The 22,234-nt window shown below is 34.2% G+C and overlaps 2 protein-coding genes across 5 annotated transcripts in view; both read left to right on the forward strand.

Annotated features, from left to right (window-relative positions):
* The window catches only part of LOC137398947 (guanine nucleotide exchange factor VAV2-like), a 76,486-nt gene extending 73,255 nt beyond the window's left edge, over window positions 1-3,231 (forward strand). For all 4 annotated transcript variants that reach the window (XM_068085109.1, XM_068085112.1, XM_068085111.1 and 1 more), the window contains 2 exons: window positions 487-665; window positions 2,632-3,231. In XM_068085109.1, the coding sequence (XP_067941210.1) occupies window positions 487-665; window positions 2,632-2,694 (242 nt within the window). In that variant the 3' untranslated portion in view covers window positions 2,695-3,231. The remainder of the gene's footprint in view (window positions 1-486; window positions 666-2,631) is intronic.
* Window positions 3,232-11,227: 7,996 nt separating this feature from the next.
* On the forward strand, window positions 11,228-21,689 carry LOC137398312 (tigger transposable element-derived protein 4-like). Its single transcript, XM_068084420.1, has 5 exons — window positions 11,228-11,246; window positions 19,518-19,960; window positions 20,288-20,474; window positions 20,618-20,825; window positions 21,647-21,689. Exons 1-5 carry the CDS (start codon window positions 11,228-11,230, stop codon window positions 21,687-21,689), a joined length of 900 nt encoding a protein of 299 aa, XP_067940521.1.
* The last annotated feature ends 545 nt before the right edge of the window (window positions 21,690-22,234 follow it).

Consider the following 22,234-nt stretch of genomic DNA (forward strand, 5'->3'; position numbering starts at 1 on the left):
GGTGACAGTCTCCTTTAGATGGTTATGCTCCCTAATCCCACAATCCCATCCCTGGTTCTTATTAGAGCTCTATCAGCGAATCTGAGAAAATGATTGTGAAGTTTGTCATGACTTTTGGCTGAAAGAAAATTTCACCAAGTAGTAATTATCATGCTTATACTCGCTTCAGCATGTCACTTTTATCTTTACGACATGGGATAATTGATAAAATGAATTTGAATAGCATGAGATCTTGTTAACACTTGTTAAATTAAATAGCTATAACATATGCTCTTGCTCACTAGTGTTAGTCATGTATTTGTGTCATATGACACATGTGTTATGCATTTTCATGCTGTCAGTAATAGTTACATAAGATATATCAGCTTTAGCTCATCCTACAGCTTTCATAAAATGCATTTCTTCAACATCGGTTTGGGCGACCAGTCGTTCTGAGCCATGGCCATTTAATTTGCTATTCATGTCTGATTTTCTTTCCTCTCATAGCTTCCAGAACTTCGATACCTCCGATCATTGGAAAGGCCAAGGTATCATTTGACTACTCATCGAAAGAGACGAACCAGATAACTTTGGTGGCAGGTAACACAGTCGCTATTGTGAGCAAGGCAGGGGGTGACAGAGGATGGTGGAAAGGAGCTGCTGTTACAAATGGCCAATTGGGCAGGGTAATATATATGTTTATTTAGCTTTGTTAACAATGTAAGGTCATTGCTGTGGGAGTTAAAGATAATTTGCACCAAGTTTTGGTAGATTTTATCAGAAAGTATCAGTATTTTTCTCTGCTTTGCGATTGTTTTTCATGTTTAGGTGATCTGACTGCTAGCGTTTTTCAAGATTATTGAAGAATATTGACGAAACTTGATCGTCATTAAAACGCTCAGATTAAGTGAAAGTGCGATTATGACATCTATAGTTGCAAAGGGACTGACAGAATAGAGACACGTAACACTGCAACTTGAACGCAATAGCCAATATCAACTATAGCATGTATGTCCCTTCACATTTTTATCACGATCAAGTTTTATCGATTATTGTTTAGAAACATTCTCGCAGTCAGATCATCTCAAATATCAACAACAATCACAAATGACTGTAACAGCTGTAACCAAATTCTGTGAAACTCAAAAACGGATAAAGGGATCAACAGAACTAAATATAGGAAGGCGAAGGAAGAAAAATTAAAATTAATTAATTTTAATTGATTACTTAAAATTTATTTATCACTTAAAATTCTTAAATTCTAATTCTTAAATTTTAGTACTTAAATTAATAAAATTAATGACCTGACTGCCAGGATTTTTCAAGATTAAAATTGACGAAACTTGATTGTGGTTGAAACGGTTAGAGGAAATGCGAATCGATGTGACTCGTTGCTATAGTCAATATCCGCTGTTGAGTTCAAGTTACATCGTTACGCGTCTCTATTCTGTAGGTCTCTTTAGAACTATAGATGTCATAATCGCACATTCGCTTTATCATATCACTGTAATCACTGACCATGTTTTAACAAATGACTGAACTGGTAATAATATTTTGGGTTCAGTTCTAGCACGAGTAGCCACCCTTCACTCACTTTGATTTGTTTAGCTGAGATACGAACATTTCGGCTTGGTTCCCAAGGGTTTGTCAGTCGAAGGCATCATCTCATTTGTTGAAAGTAGCTACCGTTATTTATTTAAAGATCTTGCTTTTTTAGTCCAGTGGGGAGGAGAAATATTTGTAATAGTGTTGGCTTTATTATTGTAAGTTATTCTCGATATGGAGAGTGTCAAGTTCTTTGTGTGAATGCAAAGCCTATTTGAGTGTTTACATAAAATGAAACAAATGTGATCGCTACATATCGGGCTCTCATTGGTTGTTTTTATAGCCATTGTTCAGTGTTGAATTTGTGCTTGTTTGTAAGGATGCCGGGAGGTTAGTGCTATGTTATCATTTTTACTAACTGTTTAAATGGTGCTTTTTTTCCATAATTCACCAAGAAATGGTATAATGTCTTAAACACTTCCATGGTACCCAAAATAAACTGGACACCTTTGTTGGAGAACTAAAATACTCATTTACAGCATTGTTACTCATTGTCAATACAGGATATGACTTGATTTAAGTATCTAAAGATGCATGTGGCGCGATCATATCTGTACAGATTGTTATCTTCAACCATTAAAACAATGAAATGTTCAGAATTTAGCCTGCATAATCAGTCAAAAACATAGATTTGTAACTGTTTAGTTTACATTCTTGAAATCAGGAATAAGCAATGAAAATTGCAATTTGACAACAAAGTGGTCCAGTTTATTTCGCATACCATTGTACTTTGACAAAATGTGAGCAATAAAATTTTTTGGAAATAATGGAGAAAAAATTACATTTTAAAAATTTGTTGTAAATAATAACATTGCATGAACCTGTTGACATTTCAAGCCAGCAAAAGTTCAACACTGACCAATTATTGAAAACAACAATTAGAGCCCAAAAAATAGCAATCACATTCTTTTCAGGAATTCACTCAAATAGGCTCTTCATTTACTTAAAAAAATTGACTTTGGAAATGAACCTGATAAAGAAATGAAGGCTCAACAACCCATGTTTGCTTAGTAGTAGCGGTTTCTTAATTCTTTTATCATGTTTCAGATTGGCTATTTCCCGATGGCATATGTCGAGGAGTGTGACGAGGATGCTCCAGGGTTTCTATAGCACCTGAAATTAGGTTTCTTTTAATTGTAACCTTCACCTCAGCATTTTTCTTCTGCAAGAGCTTTTACTGACTAGTTTTCTTGTTAGTCGACATGATGCACCAACAGGCACCTGTAACTGCTGTCAGGCAGTGATGACATTTTTATTCATATACACCTGCGCTCACTGTCAGTAATGCTCGCAAGATGTTAAAAGGCTTGCAAACTATTGCTCATAACTGGACTTATCAGTGTATTTTATAAAGTTTTGTTCAGCTGTTAGTATCAGGTCGTATTTGCTATCTTTTAATAATTTTCAATACACTTTTTTCTAAGCTGGCACAATGAATTTTACAGGGCATCTATGCTTAGACTGTGGGTACATTGGCTGCTTGCTTCGCCATAGAGCGACTCGTGTCTTAAATACTATTTTAAATCATTTGCCACATATCCATAGATATACTGCTGCGCAAGGCTATTAAGCATGTGTCACACCTTTCCAATTGATTTCATTGTTTATTATCTATTTTTGATATAATAAAAGTTTCTTTGTCACGGATTAGTTTTATTGTTAAGAAACTATTTGGCTCAAGTCTCCTGTGTTGTATAGATTGATAGATAGGTGCATACATAGACAACTGGTTAGATAGATCCATAAATTGATAAATAGATGCATAGATAGATAGCTGGATAGATAGATGCATACATAGATAGATATATGTATATATACAGATAGACATAGATAACCGAGCTGGGCTACCCGCTGTTGCCCGGTTATTAAAAATCGGCTTATAAGCAATGAGAGTTGCCTGCCATTTGCTATTAGCCCGGCACATTGCCAATGGATAATTTGAGTAAGCTTACTAACAAGAGATACCGCTTCTCATGACATTACGCCATCACTTTGCATTGTGACCGAAAGCGGTAGCCTTTTTGCTCCTATATAGCGACATAATTGCCTGGCAAATTTATCAAGCTCGTGTGGCTAAAGGCCAGTTTACACTACATCGCCGTATTTCGGTGTTGATGCCACAATACTTCGGTGATCGTCAATGATAGCCATGTTCACACCATCACATACCTATTTGCATCAGGAAATACACAGTGACGTACTGCTTTCATTTATCTTTATTTTTCCGCCATGAAACCTCTTTGTTGTCGAGTGCTAGAATCAAAAACTATTCCCGCAGCTACCAACACAAATGGATATGAATGAATCACTCTATCAGTGACCGCTAATTGTATCGTCGAAATGGTTCACATTTGCGAGGCAGTTGTCGATGCTTGGCGAAATATCGGGAAAGTTTGACAGCTACAAACTTTTCTGACATGACCGGTTAACATAACCGATTGATAAAAACATTGATAAAGGAAAACGCTGACAAAAGGCGATATAGTGTGAACCAGCCTTTAGTTAGTAAGCTGTCAAACTATGCGAACGGGAGGTTCTGAGATCAAATCTTCTGCATTACGGATTCTTTATTCCAAGATTTTAATAGCTATAGATGGACATATACAACAGCGGACGACAATCATTGAGAAATATATATAGATGTATATACAAATAGGTAGATATAACTTTATTATCACATGTCGGTTTTATCACCAGCAGTTATCACAGGCCTTTCAAAGCATATTGGACCATAAGACACAAAAATATAGAATGGTAAGGTAGTGGTGTCTGATATAAGGTGTGGCGGATTGTCTGAATAAATAAGAATGTAATTTTAGTTCAGGCAGATTGGAGGTACATTTTGAGTGTTTGAAACAGCAATGAACTAAAAACACAGCTCATCGCTGCCCATATCAAGTAGCATAACCTTGAATAAACATTTTGGAAATGGTTCCAATTTTTGTCTACCAGTTTATGATACAAAGGGGTACTAGCTTGAGGCAGCATAAACAAATAGGCAATACATGATTCTGGTAAAAGAGTGATAGGTCTTTTGGTTTTACATCTCTCTTTCTGAGCTGAAATAGAGGGTGAGCTGATGGTCTAAATCAGGGATGACCAAATGATTTTGGCCATGATCCGTTATAGCCAAATCTGACGCATTGAAGATCTACAACAGGCTGATGGTGGCCATTTTTATTGTTTACCATTCATAAAACTATAAATCAGTAGTTAAATGTGTGAATAAATGTTTGATATCAGTGAGAAAAATGATGAGTGGGCTTTGACTTCACAGTACTATCAAAACACTGTTTTTTGCTACTTCTAGCGACTCTTAAAGTTCATGAAAAGACGGCTTTTTACAAATTTCATGGCTGAAAAAAATGAATTTACAAAAGTTCTAAAAAAGTTACAAAACATTTTTTTTTAAATATTTGAAAAAAAATTTCACCAGACAACTTGAAAAAACCAGAAAAGCTACAAAGATCCGGATCTGAATCTAGGTCCGCCATTTGGCCATAGCTGGTCTAGATGCTGAAATAATCAAGTCGAAGTGACTTTAAACCAAGGCCTAAATGTATGACTGAAATCCTGACAATGAGTATTATTTTGTGGTAGAAAGGCTGTATACAGTGTTTCCAAAGTCAAGTTGATAGCTTGTGACTTGGCAGTAATCAGCGACGTGGCTGTTTGCTCGAATTTTTTACTATCATAAGAGCTACATCCGTCTTTCCGTTTAAGCGTTGAGAATAAATATTGCACCTCACGGGGATCAACCCCATACATTTAGATGCATAGATGTTCAGCCAAGCGGACTATCACTAAACCATCCAACAACAACTTGAAATCATTGTGTTTATAAATGTTGCATTTTATTATCTTGTTATTATTATAACTATTGCATTTTATTATCTTGTGCATGTGCATTTTAACCAATAGCTATAAAACGGACATACGGCAGACAAACAAACGCTTAGATATACAGTATTTCTAGTATAATAAGAGCCATATTCATCCAACGAAGCGAAAGTTGGAAAATTAAAAAGACATTACATCGTGCTAGATTCAAACTTGAGACAATAGGCTTTATCTCTCAGCATGCAACCACCTGCTCCAATCATTCACCTTCCACGACTTTAGAATTATTGTCCATCTAGTTACTCTCTATTATATATTAGCTGTATTACCCTGCGTTAGCCGGGTAATAAAGGTCTTTCTGTCGCTGTTTGTTGTGTATATACCCATGTGTATATACACGTGTGTATATATACGTGTGTATATATACGCGTGTATATATACGTGTGTATATATCTGTTTGTATATATATATGTGTGTATATACACGTATGTATACACACGTATATATACGGGTGTATATATACGCGTGTATATATGTGAGTGTATATATACGTGTATATATATATATACATATATATATACATATATACTAGTATATATATATATATATACTAGTATATATATACTGTATATACACTGTACTACCTAGCATTGCCAGGTAATAAAAAAGACTTACGACAGAAAGCTCTTAGGCATTTAACATAGGCCCCTATAACAACATTTGCCATTCTAACTTTCAAACTACATATCATGAGAAAAGTTTTTGATGTAATTGAAATAAATTAGAAGAGAAAATCAAAACAACTGTAAAGGTTTTCCAACCTTTTCAGACAACTGTAATTTTCAAACTTAGTATGATGAAGACCTTGTTTCGTGCAGGTCAAATGAACTAAAACAAATAAAATAAAATGACTATAAAAAGGTTTAAATGTAAATGTAAAATAATTAGCAAGTAATGGCTAAGTTATGTCTGTTTTGCTACGATTACAATACTCTAGGACATTTATGTATTCGCGGCATCTAACTTTCGCATTATCGCGGCAACCTCCTCACGCGAAAATTTCACGAGCAAAACTAAACTATAATAACGAACGAGCGAAAACGCGAAATTAAATGGCTTTGTTCATTGATATTCACAATAAAATCGTCATATTAGAAATGCAGGCAATTTCCGTGTGTGGTTGGCTCATTGGGCAATTTTTGCTAAACTCATTATAGCTAATATACCGACTGAGCAGCATGGCAAAACAAATTAAGATAATAGGTTTTTTTTGGAAAAACCTAGACAAATGACGAAGATGATAATATTAGTTTAGTCATAGAATTTGTAACTGATGAGGATGACAGTCTGGTAGGGAAAGTCATAAAATTGAACAATAATTATTGTGGTGATGAGTTTTATTACCAACCAAAAGCAATAACAACCCGGAGCCATGGCCACCGCGGCACCGCGTGCTATAAATACTTGAATTCTAATATTGGTACCACATCAGTCACTGCGGCAGGGACCTTGACGTCATTGATAGTCCAGGAGACAAATGGCAGCAGGCGATCTAATTGCATTGTTGATCTCGCGTACACATTTCTACCTGCGGTTCACAAATACAAACTACCGTAGTTTTCGACCTATTAGCCGCTACTTTTTTCTGATGATCTGAGCCATGCGGCTTATATAAGGGTAGTGGCTTCTAGCGGTGAAAAACAAACGAAACAATGCCTCACGGTACTGTCCCGTTAGGCACTAAGTTAAAAAGCGTTGGCTAATACGAAACTGTGGCGCTCTGCACTGTTCCGTTTTAAATGGCAAAGTTGCTGCCACGTTAAAAAGCACAGTCTTTAGTTCTGCGGCTTATACTAAGGTGCGGCTTATGTATTGTTTTATTATCGTTTTTGAAAAATAAAGCAGATGCAGCTTATATAGAGGTGCGGTTTATAGTCCGAAAAGTACGGTAGTCCCAAATTGAAAAATATTTCGTACCAGTGAACTGGACCTGAGGAATCTAATGATGTTTGTTCTACTGCATTTATTTTCAAATCACTATATTTTCGCACTCATCAGAGCTGCGAAATTAAGTTACAGCGAAATTTTACTCTGTATGCTACTCACGAAACTAAATACTAGCGAAACATAAGTGTCCTAGGGTAATATATGATTTGGTAGTAATATAATTATTACGAACCGTAGAAAAAAAACTTCAATATGATGAATTAAAACTAACAGTGTGTGCATAGAAGTGTGTGTTACTAAAAAAATTCACTGTTCCATCTGAAGCTATACATCAAAACTCTGAATACGACAATACTGGTACTTCTCAATACTGGTACAAATTAAAAAATGTGTCATACTGTCTTTGTCTGACTGAACGGTGAGAGAATGTAGAGGCAATTTTTACTCAAGATAATACAAGTGTCTGCTTGAAAATTATTGACCTTCACCGCGATTTAGCAATTGAACCTTGCAAAAGCCAGAAATAGAAGTTCACAAAAACGCAAAAAAAGCATCGTGTTTCATAGAGTTATTAGAATCCATAGAGTTTCAAAAAATACGTCATTTAGCGTGTGCATACGGTATACAGTATATGATAAGGTCTTTGATCAATATGCCTTGGGTAGCTCAGTGGTAGAGCTTGTGATTAGAGAACCTGCAGACGCAATCTCCATGAGTTCAAATTCATCAGGAAGCGAAATTTTAATTACAAAATTTTGATAGCTATAGCTGGACATCCCGAAGTACAGATGACCGACATCAAACATTGAGAAATATACACATGTACATGTACACATGCGTATACACACGCGTATACACACGCGTATACACACGCGTATATATACGCGCGTATATATACGCGCGTATATATACGCGCGTATATATACGCGCGTATATATACGCGCGTGTGTTTTATATTCGTGTGTTTTCTTAGAAAACACAAGAATTGATTGGTCTCTGGTTAAGAAACAGTCAAACATTTAGTTACTTTGAGCTGCCCTGATAACACAATGTATGATGTAGGAAAATGCTCTGAACTTATAGCTGATCTTTCTTCAGAACATGAATGTTTATTACAAGATTAATAGTCAGCTACAGAAAATGAAATTCAACAACATCTAAAAGTCTAAGATAACAGTTAGTTGTTGTGTACTAATAGTTAAGTTTAGTCTTGCTAAACTCCTAGTCAATTGCCGCCTATAAAAGTTGATATTGGTTTATAATAAGCATTATATATTTTTAGGTTCCAACTAAGATTGAGATCAATTTGGAATAACGGAAATAAGCTTATATCTGATGGTTTACTTTAAAAAACCCCATTCTCGAGACTACTATAAGTTTAAACTTTTATCAAATTAGACTGGGAACTTTTGTGACAATAAGGTTTATATCGCGAACAAAAATTAAAACTGCACTTTATACATGACAATAATAATAACAATAATAATAACAATAATAATAATAACAATAATAATGTGTGATAGCTAAATTAGGTCAAATGGTAGTTGATACCAAAACTTTTTTAAAAAGAATGTCTGCAAAAGATTTTATCTCAACAATAAAAAATAAAATATTAAAAGTTACTACAGAAACAAACAAGAGACCAAATTTGGTAGTAGAGGTAACTCTCTCACGGTTATCCAGCATAATCATAGTTTTTAACGCGTTAATCGTAGATGTGATCAACTCGCTCGCAAATGAACTTTCGTTTGTTTCCGCAAGGTTCATCATTTAGACGAGTGGCTCTGGTAGGTGGTGTTCGTTGGACAAGACTCATACAAGCTCCGTCTCCGCTTGGCGAATGCTTGCCCCAAAATTCTTCATCAATAGGTTTAATCGTTTGTCCGGTCCACATCCATTTTCCATCTGACTTCTCTCCTCCAATCCAAAAGTATGTTCGCTGTGTTGGCTCTAAAATACATAATAGTCAATATTTGTAGGCTGTCATAAGACTCAATACTTAGCTTCATTTAGTTCATAGACTGAAATCATAAAAATCAAATGCTGTCGGGTGCCTCCTGCATTCGTAAAATTGCTGCACTGCTGATTTCTAAACCTTTTCCTAAATATTTGCTTTAAATTTCTGTGAAGCTGTGTATTTAACAAAACGCAAATCTTGCTGACAACATCACCTGCTGACAACATCACCTGCGTGACCTGATGCACAGGAGCAATTTAAGACAAATTATTTCTTGGCACCGCGTGGTGATGATCCATCCACCGTGCTTGGCAGCAAAATGTGTTAACCGCTACACCACCGCTGCCCTTTTTATAGATTTTTAATGCAAGCTCTCATTTTATACATTAAGAACTGACACCATTCACCATCTGTCAGTTTTGCCTCAATTCAAAAGCGTGCACAATAAGTTGGTTCTAAAATATACATTAGTTAATATTTGCAGGCCGTTTATTAAACATAGGCAGTTGTTTAGGTTGTGATGGCATGTGTGATGCAACTTTGCTTATATTTTATACAAATTAGTTTTTAGCTTTGTTATAAGCACTTTATTTGTTATTATTATATTGATTTTGCCCTTTATTCAGCTGCTTTACCATCTATTCCAATCTAGCACAAGTAAATATAAATATTTGTACTATATATTCGCTAAATATACATATACAATATATCTTATATATTTTAGGTTGTTCTTTTGTATGAGTATCAAGTCAAAGTTTGTTGTAATAATTGAAGTGAAACAAACTATCTGGCCTTATTTGCTAATTATTCCACAATTAAATAACATTCCAGTGGTTTTATTTGATCTCTCAGTTTGCCTTATTTGCTAATTATTCCACAATTAAATAACGTTCCAGTGGTTTTATTTGATCTCTCAGTTTATTCAAACTGCCAAAGACACTTTTCTCATGAAATGAACTTTAAAAATTATAATGGTAGCATTTTTTAAACTAAAATAAAGATTTTGTGCAAAATCTATTTTGTTACACTGCAACACTAAGTATATATACATATGTGATACATATATGTATATGTATATATATATATATATATATATAATATATATATATATATATACATATATGATAAATATATGTATATATATATATATATACATCTATGTATATATGTGATTGATTTATATTGGAATATGTTGGTATTATATGGTCTCAAGAGCCTTACTGCGGCGCAAGTTGAATTCGAAAGCAGCTGACCAAAATAAGTACTTTAACTCTCTGCCAATTTGTTTATATACATATATGTATATATACATACATATATACATATACATACATATATACGTACATGTATACATACATATATACATACATGTATACATATACATACATGTATACTTATACATACATGTATACATATACATACATTTATACATATACATAAAAGTATACATGTATACATATACATACATGTATACATATACATACTCGTATACATATACTTACATGTATACCTACATGTATACATATACATACATACATACATACATATATATATATATATATATATATATATATATATATATATATATATATATATATATATATACATACCTATATATACATATATATATATACATGTATATATACATATATATATACATATAAATGTACATATGTATATACATATATATGTACATATATATATGTACATATATACATATGTATATATATACATATACACATATATATATACAAATACACATATATACATATACACATATATAGATATATATACATGTATATATATACAGTATTACTTCAACTTACGAGTGCTCCAACTTACGAGAAACTTGAGATACGAGCCAGCTTTTAAGCAAGTTTTAGCACTAACATACGAGCCATGTTTGAGATACGAGCACGTGAGTCAGTTGGCAAGTATGCCGGAGGAGTTTTATGAGAACAGCATCACTCTGTATCTTTTTATTTCTCAGGTTTTAATACGTTTGTACCGTGTTTTGTGTGCGATTTTCAGTGCAGAAGTATGTGAATTAAAAGTACTGTGTGTAGTCCGAAAGTTTGCCAGTAAAATGAAAGATAATGCAAAGAAAAAGCAAATGATAACAATTGATATTAAATGGTAAATTATGGAAAAATATGCAAAATGTGTATGCGTGATTGAGCTAGCTCAGCAATATGACCGAAATATATCCACAATGATCAAACAGTAGTTTCAAACCATAGTTTCTAATAAACGGCGCAGCGATCTTCACAACCTCTGATGATAGGACTGCTCAAGCATTGGATAATCGATAAACAATTGGCCGGTGACAGCTTAACTGAAACGATGCTATGTGAAAAGGCCGGTGCTATATATCAAAACAATAAAATAGACATTCGGGCAAGTTGGCTAGTGGTTGAGCATTAACACTTTGTGACGACACCTGCGTTCGTCCTAATCGCAACATGTTGAAAGGGCGACAAAAACAAATGTCCTTAGATAGGTTTATCTTAAAACGGCCAGCTAGTCGTGAAAGCGAAACAAAGGAAAAATTAGCTATCCAGCGAGCAACTTAAAACTATGAACGCCGAAGAAATTTTAATTACGTTAAGTTAAAAATGAAAGTATGCTTTTAGGTTTGATTCTACGTTTGTCTTTTAACACTTAGATAAAATTCAAGTTTATCAAAGGCAACTGTTGTAACGAAGGAGAACTTATATCTCCCACTCTGGCAAATTCTAGCGTTAGCTGCTATTGTAGGTATTTAATTTTACAATTTAATCACGTTTCTTTGCATTATTTTTTATTTGTTGTTTTTTGAAAGCATGTGCTAAGTTAGGACAATAACCAACACATTCTTTCTGTAACAATATCTTGTTTTGAGTGTTTTATTTGAATTTTTTAAAGTATGGAAACCAATCATAATATATTTAATTGTTCTATATATACATGTAAATAAATTACACCAACATGCGAGTAAATTGACATACGAGCTCAGTCTTGGAACGCATTAAGCTCGTACGTCGAAGTGTGACTGTATATACATACATATATATATACATACATACATATATATATATACAGTCATACTTCAACTTACGAGCTTAATGCGTTCCGAGACTGAGCTCGTATGTCAATTTACTCGCATGTTGGTGCAATTCATTTATATATAGAACAATTAAATATATATTGATTGGTTTCCATACTCTAAAAAAGCAAATAAAACACTCAAAACAAGATATTATAACAGAAAGAACATGTTGGTTATTGTCCTTACGTAGTACATGTTTTCAAAAAACAACAAATAAAAAACAATGCAAGGAAATGTGATTAATTAAAATGTAAAATTAAATACATACAATAGCAGTTAACACTCGCATTTGCCAGGGAGGGAGATATAAGTTATCATTCGTTACAACAGGTGACTTTGGTAAATTTGAATTTTATCAAAGTGTTAAAAGACAAACTTACAAGCAAACAAAAAAGCAAACTCTCATTTTCAACTAAACGTAATTAAAATTTCTTCGGCGTTCCTAGTTTGAAATTTCTCGCTGGTTAGCAAGAAATGTTTCCTTTTTTTCGCTTTCACGACTAGCCGGTCGTTTTAAGATAAACCTATCTAAGGACGTTTGCCTTTGTCGCCCTTGCAACATTTTGCGATTAGGACGAACACAGGTGTCGCCACAAATGGTTAACGCATGACCACTAGCCAACTTGTACGAATGTCTATTAAACAGTTTGGATAGATAGCGCCGTCCTTTTCACATAGCATCGTTTCAGTTACGCTGTCACCGGCCAATTGTTTGTCCAATGCCATCAGCGGTTGTGAAGATCGCTGCACCGTTTGGAAACTACGGTTAGTCCTTTTGCGAACTAAATGCCCTGAATATAATCCTTCTGTTTGATAATTATGAATGTATTTCTGTCATATTGCCGAGCTAGCTGAATCACGCATACACATTTCGCATATTTTTCAATATTTTTCCGTTTAATATCGACTGTTATCATTTGCTTTTTCTTTGTAATATTTTTCATTATACTGGCAAACTTTCGGTCTACGCACAGTACTTTTAATTCACATAATTCTGCACAGAAAATCGTGCACAAAAACACGGTACAACAGTATAACCTGAGCAGTTGACAAATACAGATTGATGCTGTTGTCATAAAACACCTCCGGCATACTTGGCAACTGACTCACGTGCTCGTATCTCAAACATGGCTCGTATGTTAGTGCTAAAACTTGCTTGAAAGCTGGCTCGTATCTCAAGTTTCTCGTACGTTGGAGCACTCGTAAGTTGAAGTATTACTGTATATATATATATTTATATATATATACGAGGTTTTACGAGGTTTTACGGTACATTCTATATCACTCACGCTTTTTTAATAGATACTTATTGAATGTACACACGTATTCTGTGTTTAGGTCAAACGATGAATAGTTTTTTTGTAGCTCAGACAACGTATACATTTAATTACAAGAATTTTTAAGACGATTTAAACATTCAACATTCCGACGTTGATTCAACACGGAATCAACGTCGGAAAACTATTCATCACGGGCTAGCTGGGTTACGCCACGCACTCAAGGATTTTCGCCACGCACATACGAAACAAAAACAACATGCGTTTTTTGTTTTGTATGTGCGTGGCGAAAATCCTTGCACGCGTGACCCGGCTAGCCCGTGCTATTCATCGTATCGCAGTATAAATCAAATTTCACCAAACTTTTAGAAATTCGTTGACAAAAGTATTTTGCCGATGGTGGTAATAACGACGCTTATGAATTACGAAAAGATGAAGTTTACCTCTATGGCTTTGAATAAAGTGATTTTCTAAAGCGATAACAACCGTTTCGGTAGCTGTTGGGCAAAAAAACAGTTCGAATTAACAGTGTTGAGTTCGAGTTATCTATAGCAATTTATCATTACGTGGGAACGGACCAAAGAAACCGTTCGAATTAACCATGTGTTCGAGCTATCCGTGGACGAGTTATCCATGTTTGACTGTATATATATATGTATATATATATATATATATATATATATATATATATATACATATATATATATATGTATATATATATATATATATATATATATATATATATATATATATATATATATATATATATATATATTCAAGCTGAATGTGAAGCTTACAGCCTGAAGAATGCGCCAGCAGGAAACTGAGAGTCAACTGAAAGATAAGTAAACTATTTGACTTTCCAATTTATATATATATATATATGTATATATATATGTATATATATATATATATATGTATATATAAACAGATTAGCAACATATCTTTAGTCATCGAGGCACTGGGCGCAATAACACAGCCGTATAAAATGTGGCGTGCCCAAATACCAACAGCAATCAACTCAGGTGTGTTGCAGAAAAGTGCGCCATTGGGAACAGCTAAGATCTTGAGGCTAGTGCTCAAACTCCAAGGTCTCTGGTAGGAGACCCGAGTTAGAGCAAAAATTACCAGCCATACGGGGTATCCGGGGTGAGGAAACAATTTTTTATATATACATACACAATATATATATACATATATGTATATATATGTATGTATATATAGGTATATGTATGTATATATATATATGTGTATGTATGTATATATATATATGTATATGTACATATATATGAGTATATATATACATATATATACATATATGTGTATATATGTGTATATATACTAATGTATACATGTGTATACATTTGGTATATGTATATGTACAAATGTATACATGTGTATATACTTGTATATATATACACACAAGTATACATGTATATATACATATATAACAAAATAAAATATGTATATAAGCATATATGTGTATATGTGTGTATGTGAGTGTACGTGTGTGTATGTGGCTATGTGTGTGTGCATGTATGTGTATGTATGTATACCTAGTATGTTTATGTGTGTATGTATGTATATGTTTGTAGGGATAGGTGTATGTATAGACGGAAATATGTACGTATGGTGTATATATGAAGGTATGTGTGTATGTATGCATGTATGTAGGTGTGTAAGTGGGTAAGTGTGTTAATGAGTGTTGGTACGTGTATATGTGGCGACGTATGTGTGTATGTGTTTATGTAGGTATGTATAAATGTATTTAAGTGTGTATGTGTGTATATGTATTTGTGTATACGCATGTGTGTATATGTATGTTTTATGTATGCGTGTATATGTATGTGTTTAGGTAGGTATGTATAAATGTATTTAAGTGTGTATGTGTGTCTATGTAGGTATGTATAAATGTATCTAAGTGTGTATGTGTGTATATGTATCTGTGTATATGTGTATATGTATCTGTGTATATGTATGGGTGTATATGTATTTGTTTATATGTATGTGTGTATATGTATGTGCGTATATGTATGTTCGTATGTGTATGTGCGTATATGTATGTGCGTATATGTATCTGTGTGTGTATATGTGTGTGTATATATAAGTGTGTGTGTATATGTGTGTACGTTTGTATGTGTGTATGTTTGTGTGTGTGTGTATGTACCTAAACTTAATATGTTTATGTGTGTATGTATGTATATGTATGTATTGATGGAAGTATGTACGTATGACATATATATGAAGGTATGTGTGTATGTATGCATGTATGTGTGTATGTATGTAGGTGTGTAAGTGGGTATGTGCTTGTATGTATGTGTGTTGGTATATGTATATGTGGCCACGCATATGGGTATGTGTTTATGTAGGTATGTATATATGTATGTATGTATGTATGTGTGTTTGATTATGTATACATGTATATGTATGTATGTAAATGTATGTATGTGAATATGAGCACGTTTGGGCGCTAGTTGCATGCAAGTGTGAGTTGGAGCGAGTGAGTGTGTGTGAGTGTGTGTTCTCATATGGGTGTCTGTATGTGGATAAGTATATATGTGTGCGTATATGGTAGTGTATGTGAGTGCGTGTATGTGTGTGTATGTGAGTGCGCATATGTGGGTGTGTATGTGAGTGCGCGTATTTTGGCGTGTATGTGTCCGTGTATGTGTGTATCAGTTTGTCCAGCTATCGCTACTACAACATACAATTAAAATATTTGCTTCATGCTGGAGTTGATCTCTGAACTTTCAAATTACCACGCAATTATTTTACTAATTAAGCTACGCAAGATGCATAAAATCTTATGCAATATGAGCTGCTATGTCGGTTTAAAAAGACATAGTATTCTGTGTTAGGCAATGTTACCAAAGCTAGCTCACACGACTCATGTTGATGAGTTTACCTACCCTAGGACACTTATATTTCGCTAGTATTTAGTTTCGTGAGTAGCATACAGAGTAAAATTTCGCTGGAACTTAATTTCGCAGCTCTGATGAGTGCGAAAATATAGTGATGTGAAAATAAATGCAGTGGAACAAACTTCATTAGATTCTTCAGGTCCAGTTCACTGGTACGAAATATTTTTCAATTTGGGACTACCGTACTTTTCAGACTATAAAATGCAACCTCTATATAAGCTGCATCTGCTTTATTTTCCAATAAACGATAATAAAACAATACATAAGCTGCACCTTTGTATAGGCCACAGAACTAATGACTGTGCTTTTAAACGTGGCAGCAACTTTGCCATTTAAAACGGAACAGTGCAGAACGGCACAGTTTCGTATGTGGTATGTGGTACCAATATTAGAATTCAAGTATTTATAGCACGCGGAGCCCATGGCTCCGGGTTGTTATTGCTTTTGGTTGGTAATAAAATTTATCACCACAATAATTATTATTCAATTTTATGACTTTCCCTACCAGACTGTCATCCTCATCAGTTACAAATTCAATGACTAAACTAATATCATCATCTTCGTCATTTGTCTAGGTTTTTCCAAAAAAACTTATTATCTGTTATTATTTGTTTTGCCATGCTGCTCAGTCGGTGTATTAGCTATAATGAGTTTAGCAAAATTTGCCCAATGAGCCAACCACACACGAAACTTGCCTGCATTTCTAATATGGCGATTTTATTGTGAATATCAATGAACGAAGCCATTTAATTTTGCGTTTTCGTTCGTAGTGATAGTATAATTTCGTTCATGAAGTTTTCACGAAAGGATGTTGCCGCGAAAATGCGAATGTTAGATGCTGCGAATACATAAGTGTCCTAGGGTGTACGGATAGTATGACTCTCCAATTAGTCTTTGGCAATGTGCCAGGTTAATGGTAACTGCATTACCTGAAGTTTCCTATAAGCTGTTTTTAATACCGAGCATGTCGGGCATTTGGCTAGTAAATATATATACATATTTATAGTACATAGTATATATAGTATATATAAACAAGCCTTATATACATATACTTATAATAAAATGTAAATCTTTAAGAACATCTTAAAGCAAACTGCTTGTCTTGAATATAGTTTACACCAGACTTCATGAATGTGGAGTATAATTATGTTAATATATATACTATATACTATATATATATATATATATATATATATATATATATATATATATATATATATATATATATATATATATATATATATATATATATGTATATATATATATATACATATATATATACATATATATATATATATACATATATATATATATATATATATACAGTAAAATTTGACTAACTTGACCTTCACGGGACCGAGAGAAAGTTTTCGAGTTATCAGAGCGTTCAAGTTATGAGAACACTGTCACAATTGCATGTATTTATCAGCACATATACAAACTATATATAATTCAAAAGCATCAATTGCTCGTTGCTAGTTAAGGGGCCTCTCATGTAATGTTTTAACATTTTTTAACAAAAAGTATAAATATTTTCCTATTACTTGAGATTTGTTTGTTTGTTTCAAGGGATGTGATTGCCAGGGAGTTTTCAGATTAAAATATGCAACACTTGATTGCTGTTGAAACGCTCAGTAGAAAAATACATATTTTTCTTTCGAGCGTTTAAACAAAAACCAATTATGCCGTTCTTCTTTAAGTTTATCTGAAGGTTACCTCGCTTCTTCTTGCTTTCAGAAGGCTATCCTCAAATGGATGTTTAGAAAATATTGATTTTTTTGTAAACCCTTAGAAAAGTCGTTAACAAAAATATTTTGCCGACAGTAGTAATAATGACGCCTCAGAACTACTAAAAGTTGATGTTTACGTCTATGACTTGGAATAAAGTAATATTCTAAAGTGATAACAACCGTCTCGGTAGCCGTTGGGCACAAAACTGTTCGAGTTAACGAAGTTGAGGTCGAGTTATCTACAGCAATTTATCATTGCGTGGGAACGGACCAAACAAATCCGTTCGAGTTAACCATGTGGTCGAGCTATCCGAGGGCGAGTTATTCGAGTTTCACTGTATATATACATATATATATATATATATATATATATATATATATATACAGTGAAACACGGATAACTCGCCCTCGGATATATCGAACACATGGTTAACTCGAATGGATTTGCTTGGTCCGTTCCCACGCAATGATAAATGGCTTTATATAACTCGACCTCGGCACCGTTAACTCGAACAGTTTTTGCTGAATTCACTAACATGGTTTCCGTTCAATTTATTTTGAAGGAGTTTCCACTAGTTGCGGAGCTTAAACTACTCTGCTGTCTCAACGGAAGCGCTTTTTATACGCGTATAGTGTACACATAATTTCCCCCGTACCGTATAATGGAACCGAAAAAGAAGTTGTATAAAATGATTAATAGGGTCGCTAAGACGTTCGCTTAGTTACGGCCAAGCTATAAACGTTAGAAAGTATCAGCGATAAAAATTTAATAAAGATAGACACAGCATGCAAAATACATATTGTAACAGTGATTATATGCAGATACATAAAGATAAAATGTCACAAATAGGCTCGTTGCTTGGCGTCCGCTACAAAAAACATCCGTTTTACGATGGCATCACGCAAGCAAAGAAAAGAGTAGAAACCTTCTGACAAAATTAAAGTACTCGAAGAAATCGAAACAGGACAAAAGCTATCAGCATTATCAAAAAGAGAAAATCTTCCAAAAAGTACAGTGTCAACATGGATTAAACAAAAAGAAAGAATAAGATCGTTATGTGACCAAAATTCATCAAGGCTAAGAGATCGTTCAACATCGCACGACGATTTGGATGGTGTATTATTGACCTGGTTTAGACAAATGCGTAGTGAAGGCATACCCATTTTTGTTAGAAAAGGCTAACAAAGTTTTACAGGATTTAGGAAAAGATACCATTGTGTCTCGTGGTTGGATCGACAGGTGGAAGAAAAGGCATTCTATTGGCAGTCAGATAGTTGTTGGAGAGTCAGCTGCAGTTAATGTTGGAGAAGTGGAAAAGTGGAAAGAAGAGGTGCTTACTCCATTACTTCAAACGTACACTTATGATGAAATATTCAATATGGACGAAACCGAGTTGTTTTACAAGCTCATGGTCGACAAAACGTTGCACTTTAAAAGGGAGAAGTGTAAAGAAGGGAAGTTGTCAAAAGAAAGACTGACTGTGGCACTTTGCGCTAATATGTCGGGCACCAAGAAGGAAGTTCCTATTGTAATAGGAATGTTCAAAAATCTCCGCTGTTTTAAAAATGTTACTAATCTTCCATGTCAGTATTACCACAATAAGAAGGCTTGGTTGGTGAGTGACATCTTTCAAACATGGGTAAGAGATTTTGATCGCCGGATGACCAGAAAAAACAGAAAAGTGCTTCTCATCATTGACAACTGTCCAGCACACCCAACTATGAATGGGCTTATGTCAATAGCTGGGAGTGGTGGTGCACTCTTGTAATCCAACTACTTGGAAGCTAAGTTTGGTGGTTGACCACCAAACCTAGCTTCCAAGTAGTTAAATTACAAGAGTGCACCACCACTCCCAGCTTTTGCAAATCACTATTGATTACATTGACACTCATGGAAAGAAGCTAGATGGTTCTATCAATGTTTTGCAAGCGCAATACGCTAGGTGGACAGAGCATGGAGCCGTGTCACCAAAGAAACGATTGCCAACTGTTTTCACCATGGGTTTGGTCATACCAACCTTGATCAAACAGATGCGACTTCAACTGCTGACGATAATGAAGAAGGTAAAACTGTGAGAAATCTAAATCTTCTGCTACACACCATAGATTCTACATCAAATGTGACAGCAAGTAAGTAATCTTGAAATAGCCAATGCTGTAACATTATTATGAACTCGACCCAATAAAGGGCTAAATTTATGACTGTCTAAGGTGCCTAGCAAATGTTTTAAAAATAGTGTTACTTTAGCTTAAATTCAAGTTTGGTTTGGCAGATGAGCTTTTAGTGGTTGATGCAGACATTACTGTTGCTGAGCATTTGAGTGATGCAGAGATTGTGCAGTCCGTGACATATTGTGGTACTCTCGATAAGTCCGATAGAGAGGATGAGGCTGAGATTGTTGAACCTGATCCACCTACCTTGGCTGATGCAAACAACACTTTAGATGTCCTCAGACGTTTTATAGATGCGAGAGAGTGCAAGTACTATAATAACTGTTTAAAATCTATTTCTACAATAAGTCACACTGTTGGTCCTTGTCAAAAAAATACCTTGTCACAGACTACACTCGGTAAGTTTTTTAAATGAAACAACTGATCAGATGTAAAGCTTTCTTTTTTGCATTGGTCATAAATGTTTACTTATGTCCAGTTTTAAAAATTATCAGAAAGAATAGATATTTTTCTATTGGACTGAGATTTGTTTGCAGTTTTAGGTGATGTGACTGACAAGACGTTTTAAGATTAAAATTGGCAAAACTGATCTCGAGTAAAACACTCAGAAGAAAAAATGTCTTCTGAGCGTTTTAACCGCGATTAGGTTTTGCAAATTTTAATCTGAAAAAGTTCTGGCAGTCACATCACCTAAAATAACACACAAATCTCAAGTGTATAAAAATATATATACTTTCTGATAAATAGTTCAAAACTCTACATCAAATGCCCTTTAACTTACAACAAACAACCTATACTTTAGTTCTATATATATGTGTAGTTTGTATATGTATCTACTGATAAATACATTCACTTGTGACTGTGCTCTGATAACTTGAACGCTCTGATAACTAAAACACTTTCACTCAAACACTTTCACACTTGAGTTATCCATGTTTCACTGTACATATATACAGTAAAACTGGGATATATATATATACTATTCAGCTGTAAAAACCCGACAACGCCGGGTTGTACAACTGTATAATAAATATACATATATATAAATGTAAGACTTTTCTTACATTGATAGATATAAAGACAATATAGATATAAATCAATGTACATGTAAGACTTTTCTTGGCAAATAGTGGTGAAGATCTATCCATCGAGCTTGACAGGAAAAAGTGTTAGCCGCTTTCTCACCGCTGTCCCTTTTACAAGTTTTAATGCAAGATCTCATTTTAAACATTAGTAACCGACAACATACAAACTTAAACATTTTAACTCTTTTATTATTAATATGAGCATATACCCAGAAATATGGGAAAGTAGGAAGACATCCAGAGGAAAGCTTCAAAACTCCGAAATACCAGCAGTTCTTCTTCATTTTCCAAACAAATACTTTTGGCGCCGCCCCACGTCACCTCTTTGTCAACGAGTCTAATACAAGTCTTAGAGTATGGATTATAGAAGTAGTCTTGTGGACATTCCGAGTAGACTAAAAAATTTATACTAAATTTAGCAATGAAAACGCAAGAATAAAATGTAAAGCTTCAAGAACATCTTAAAGCAAACTGCTTGTCTTGAATAAAGTTTACACCAGACTTCATGAATGTGGAGTATAATTATGTTAATGCTTTCTTAACTGCTCATTTTAAAAACTAGAAAGCTTTTGCTATCTCACTCATAACACTGGGAAACGTTATAACACTGAGAGAAAATTCTTACAAATAAAC

The sequence above is a fragment of the Watersipora subatra genome, chromosome 6, assembly GCF_963576615.1.
Source record: "Watersipora subatra chromosome 6, tzWatSuba1.1, whole genome shotgun sequence".
In the NCBI taxonomy this organism is placed as follows: Eukaryota; Metazoa; Bryozoa; class Gymnolaemata; order Cheilostomatida; family Watersiporidae; genus Watersipora; species Watersipora subatra.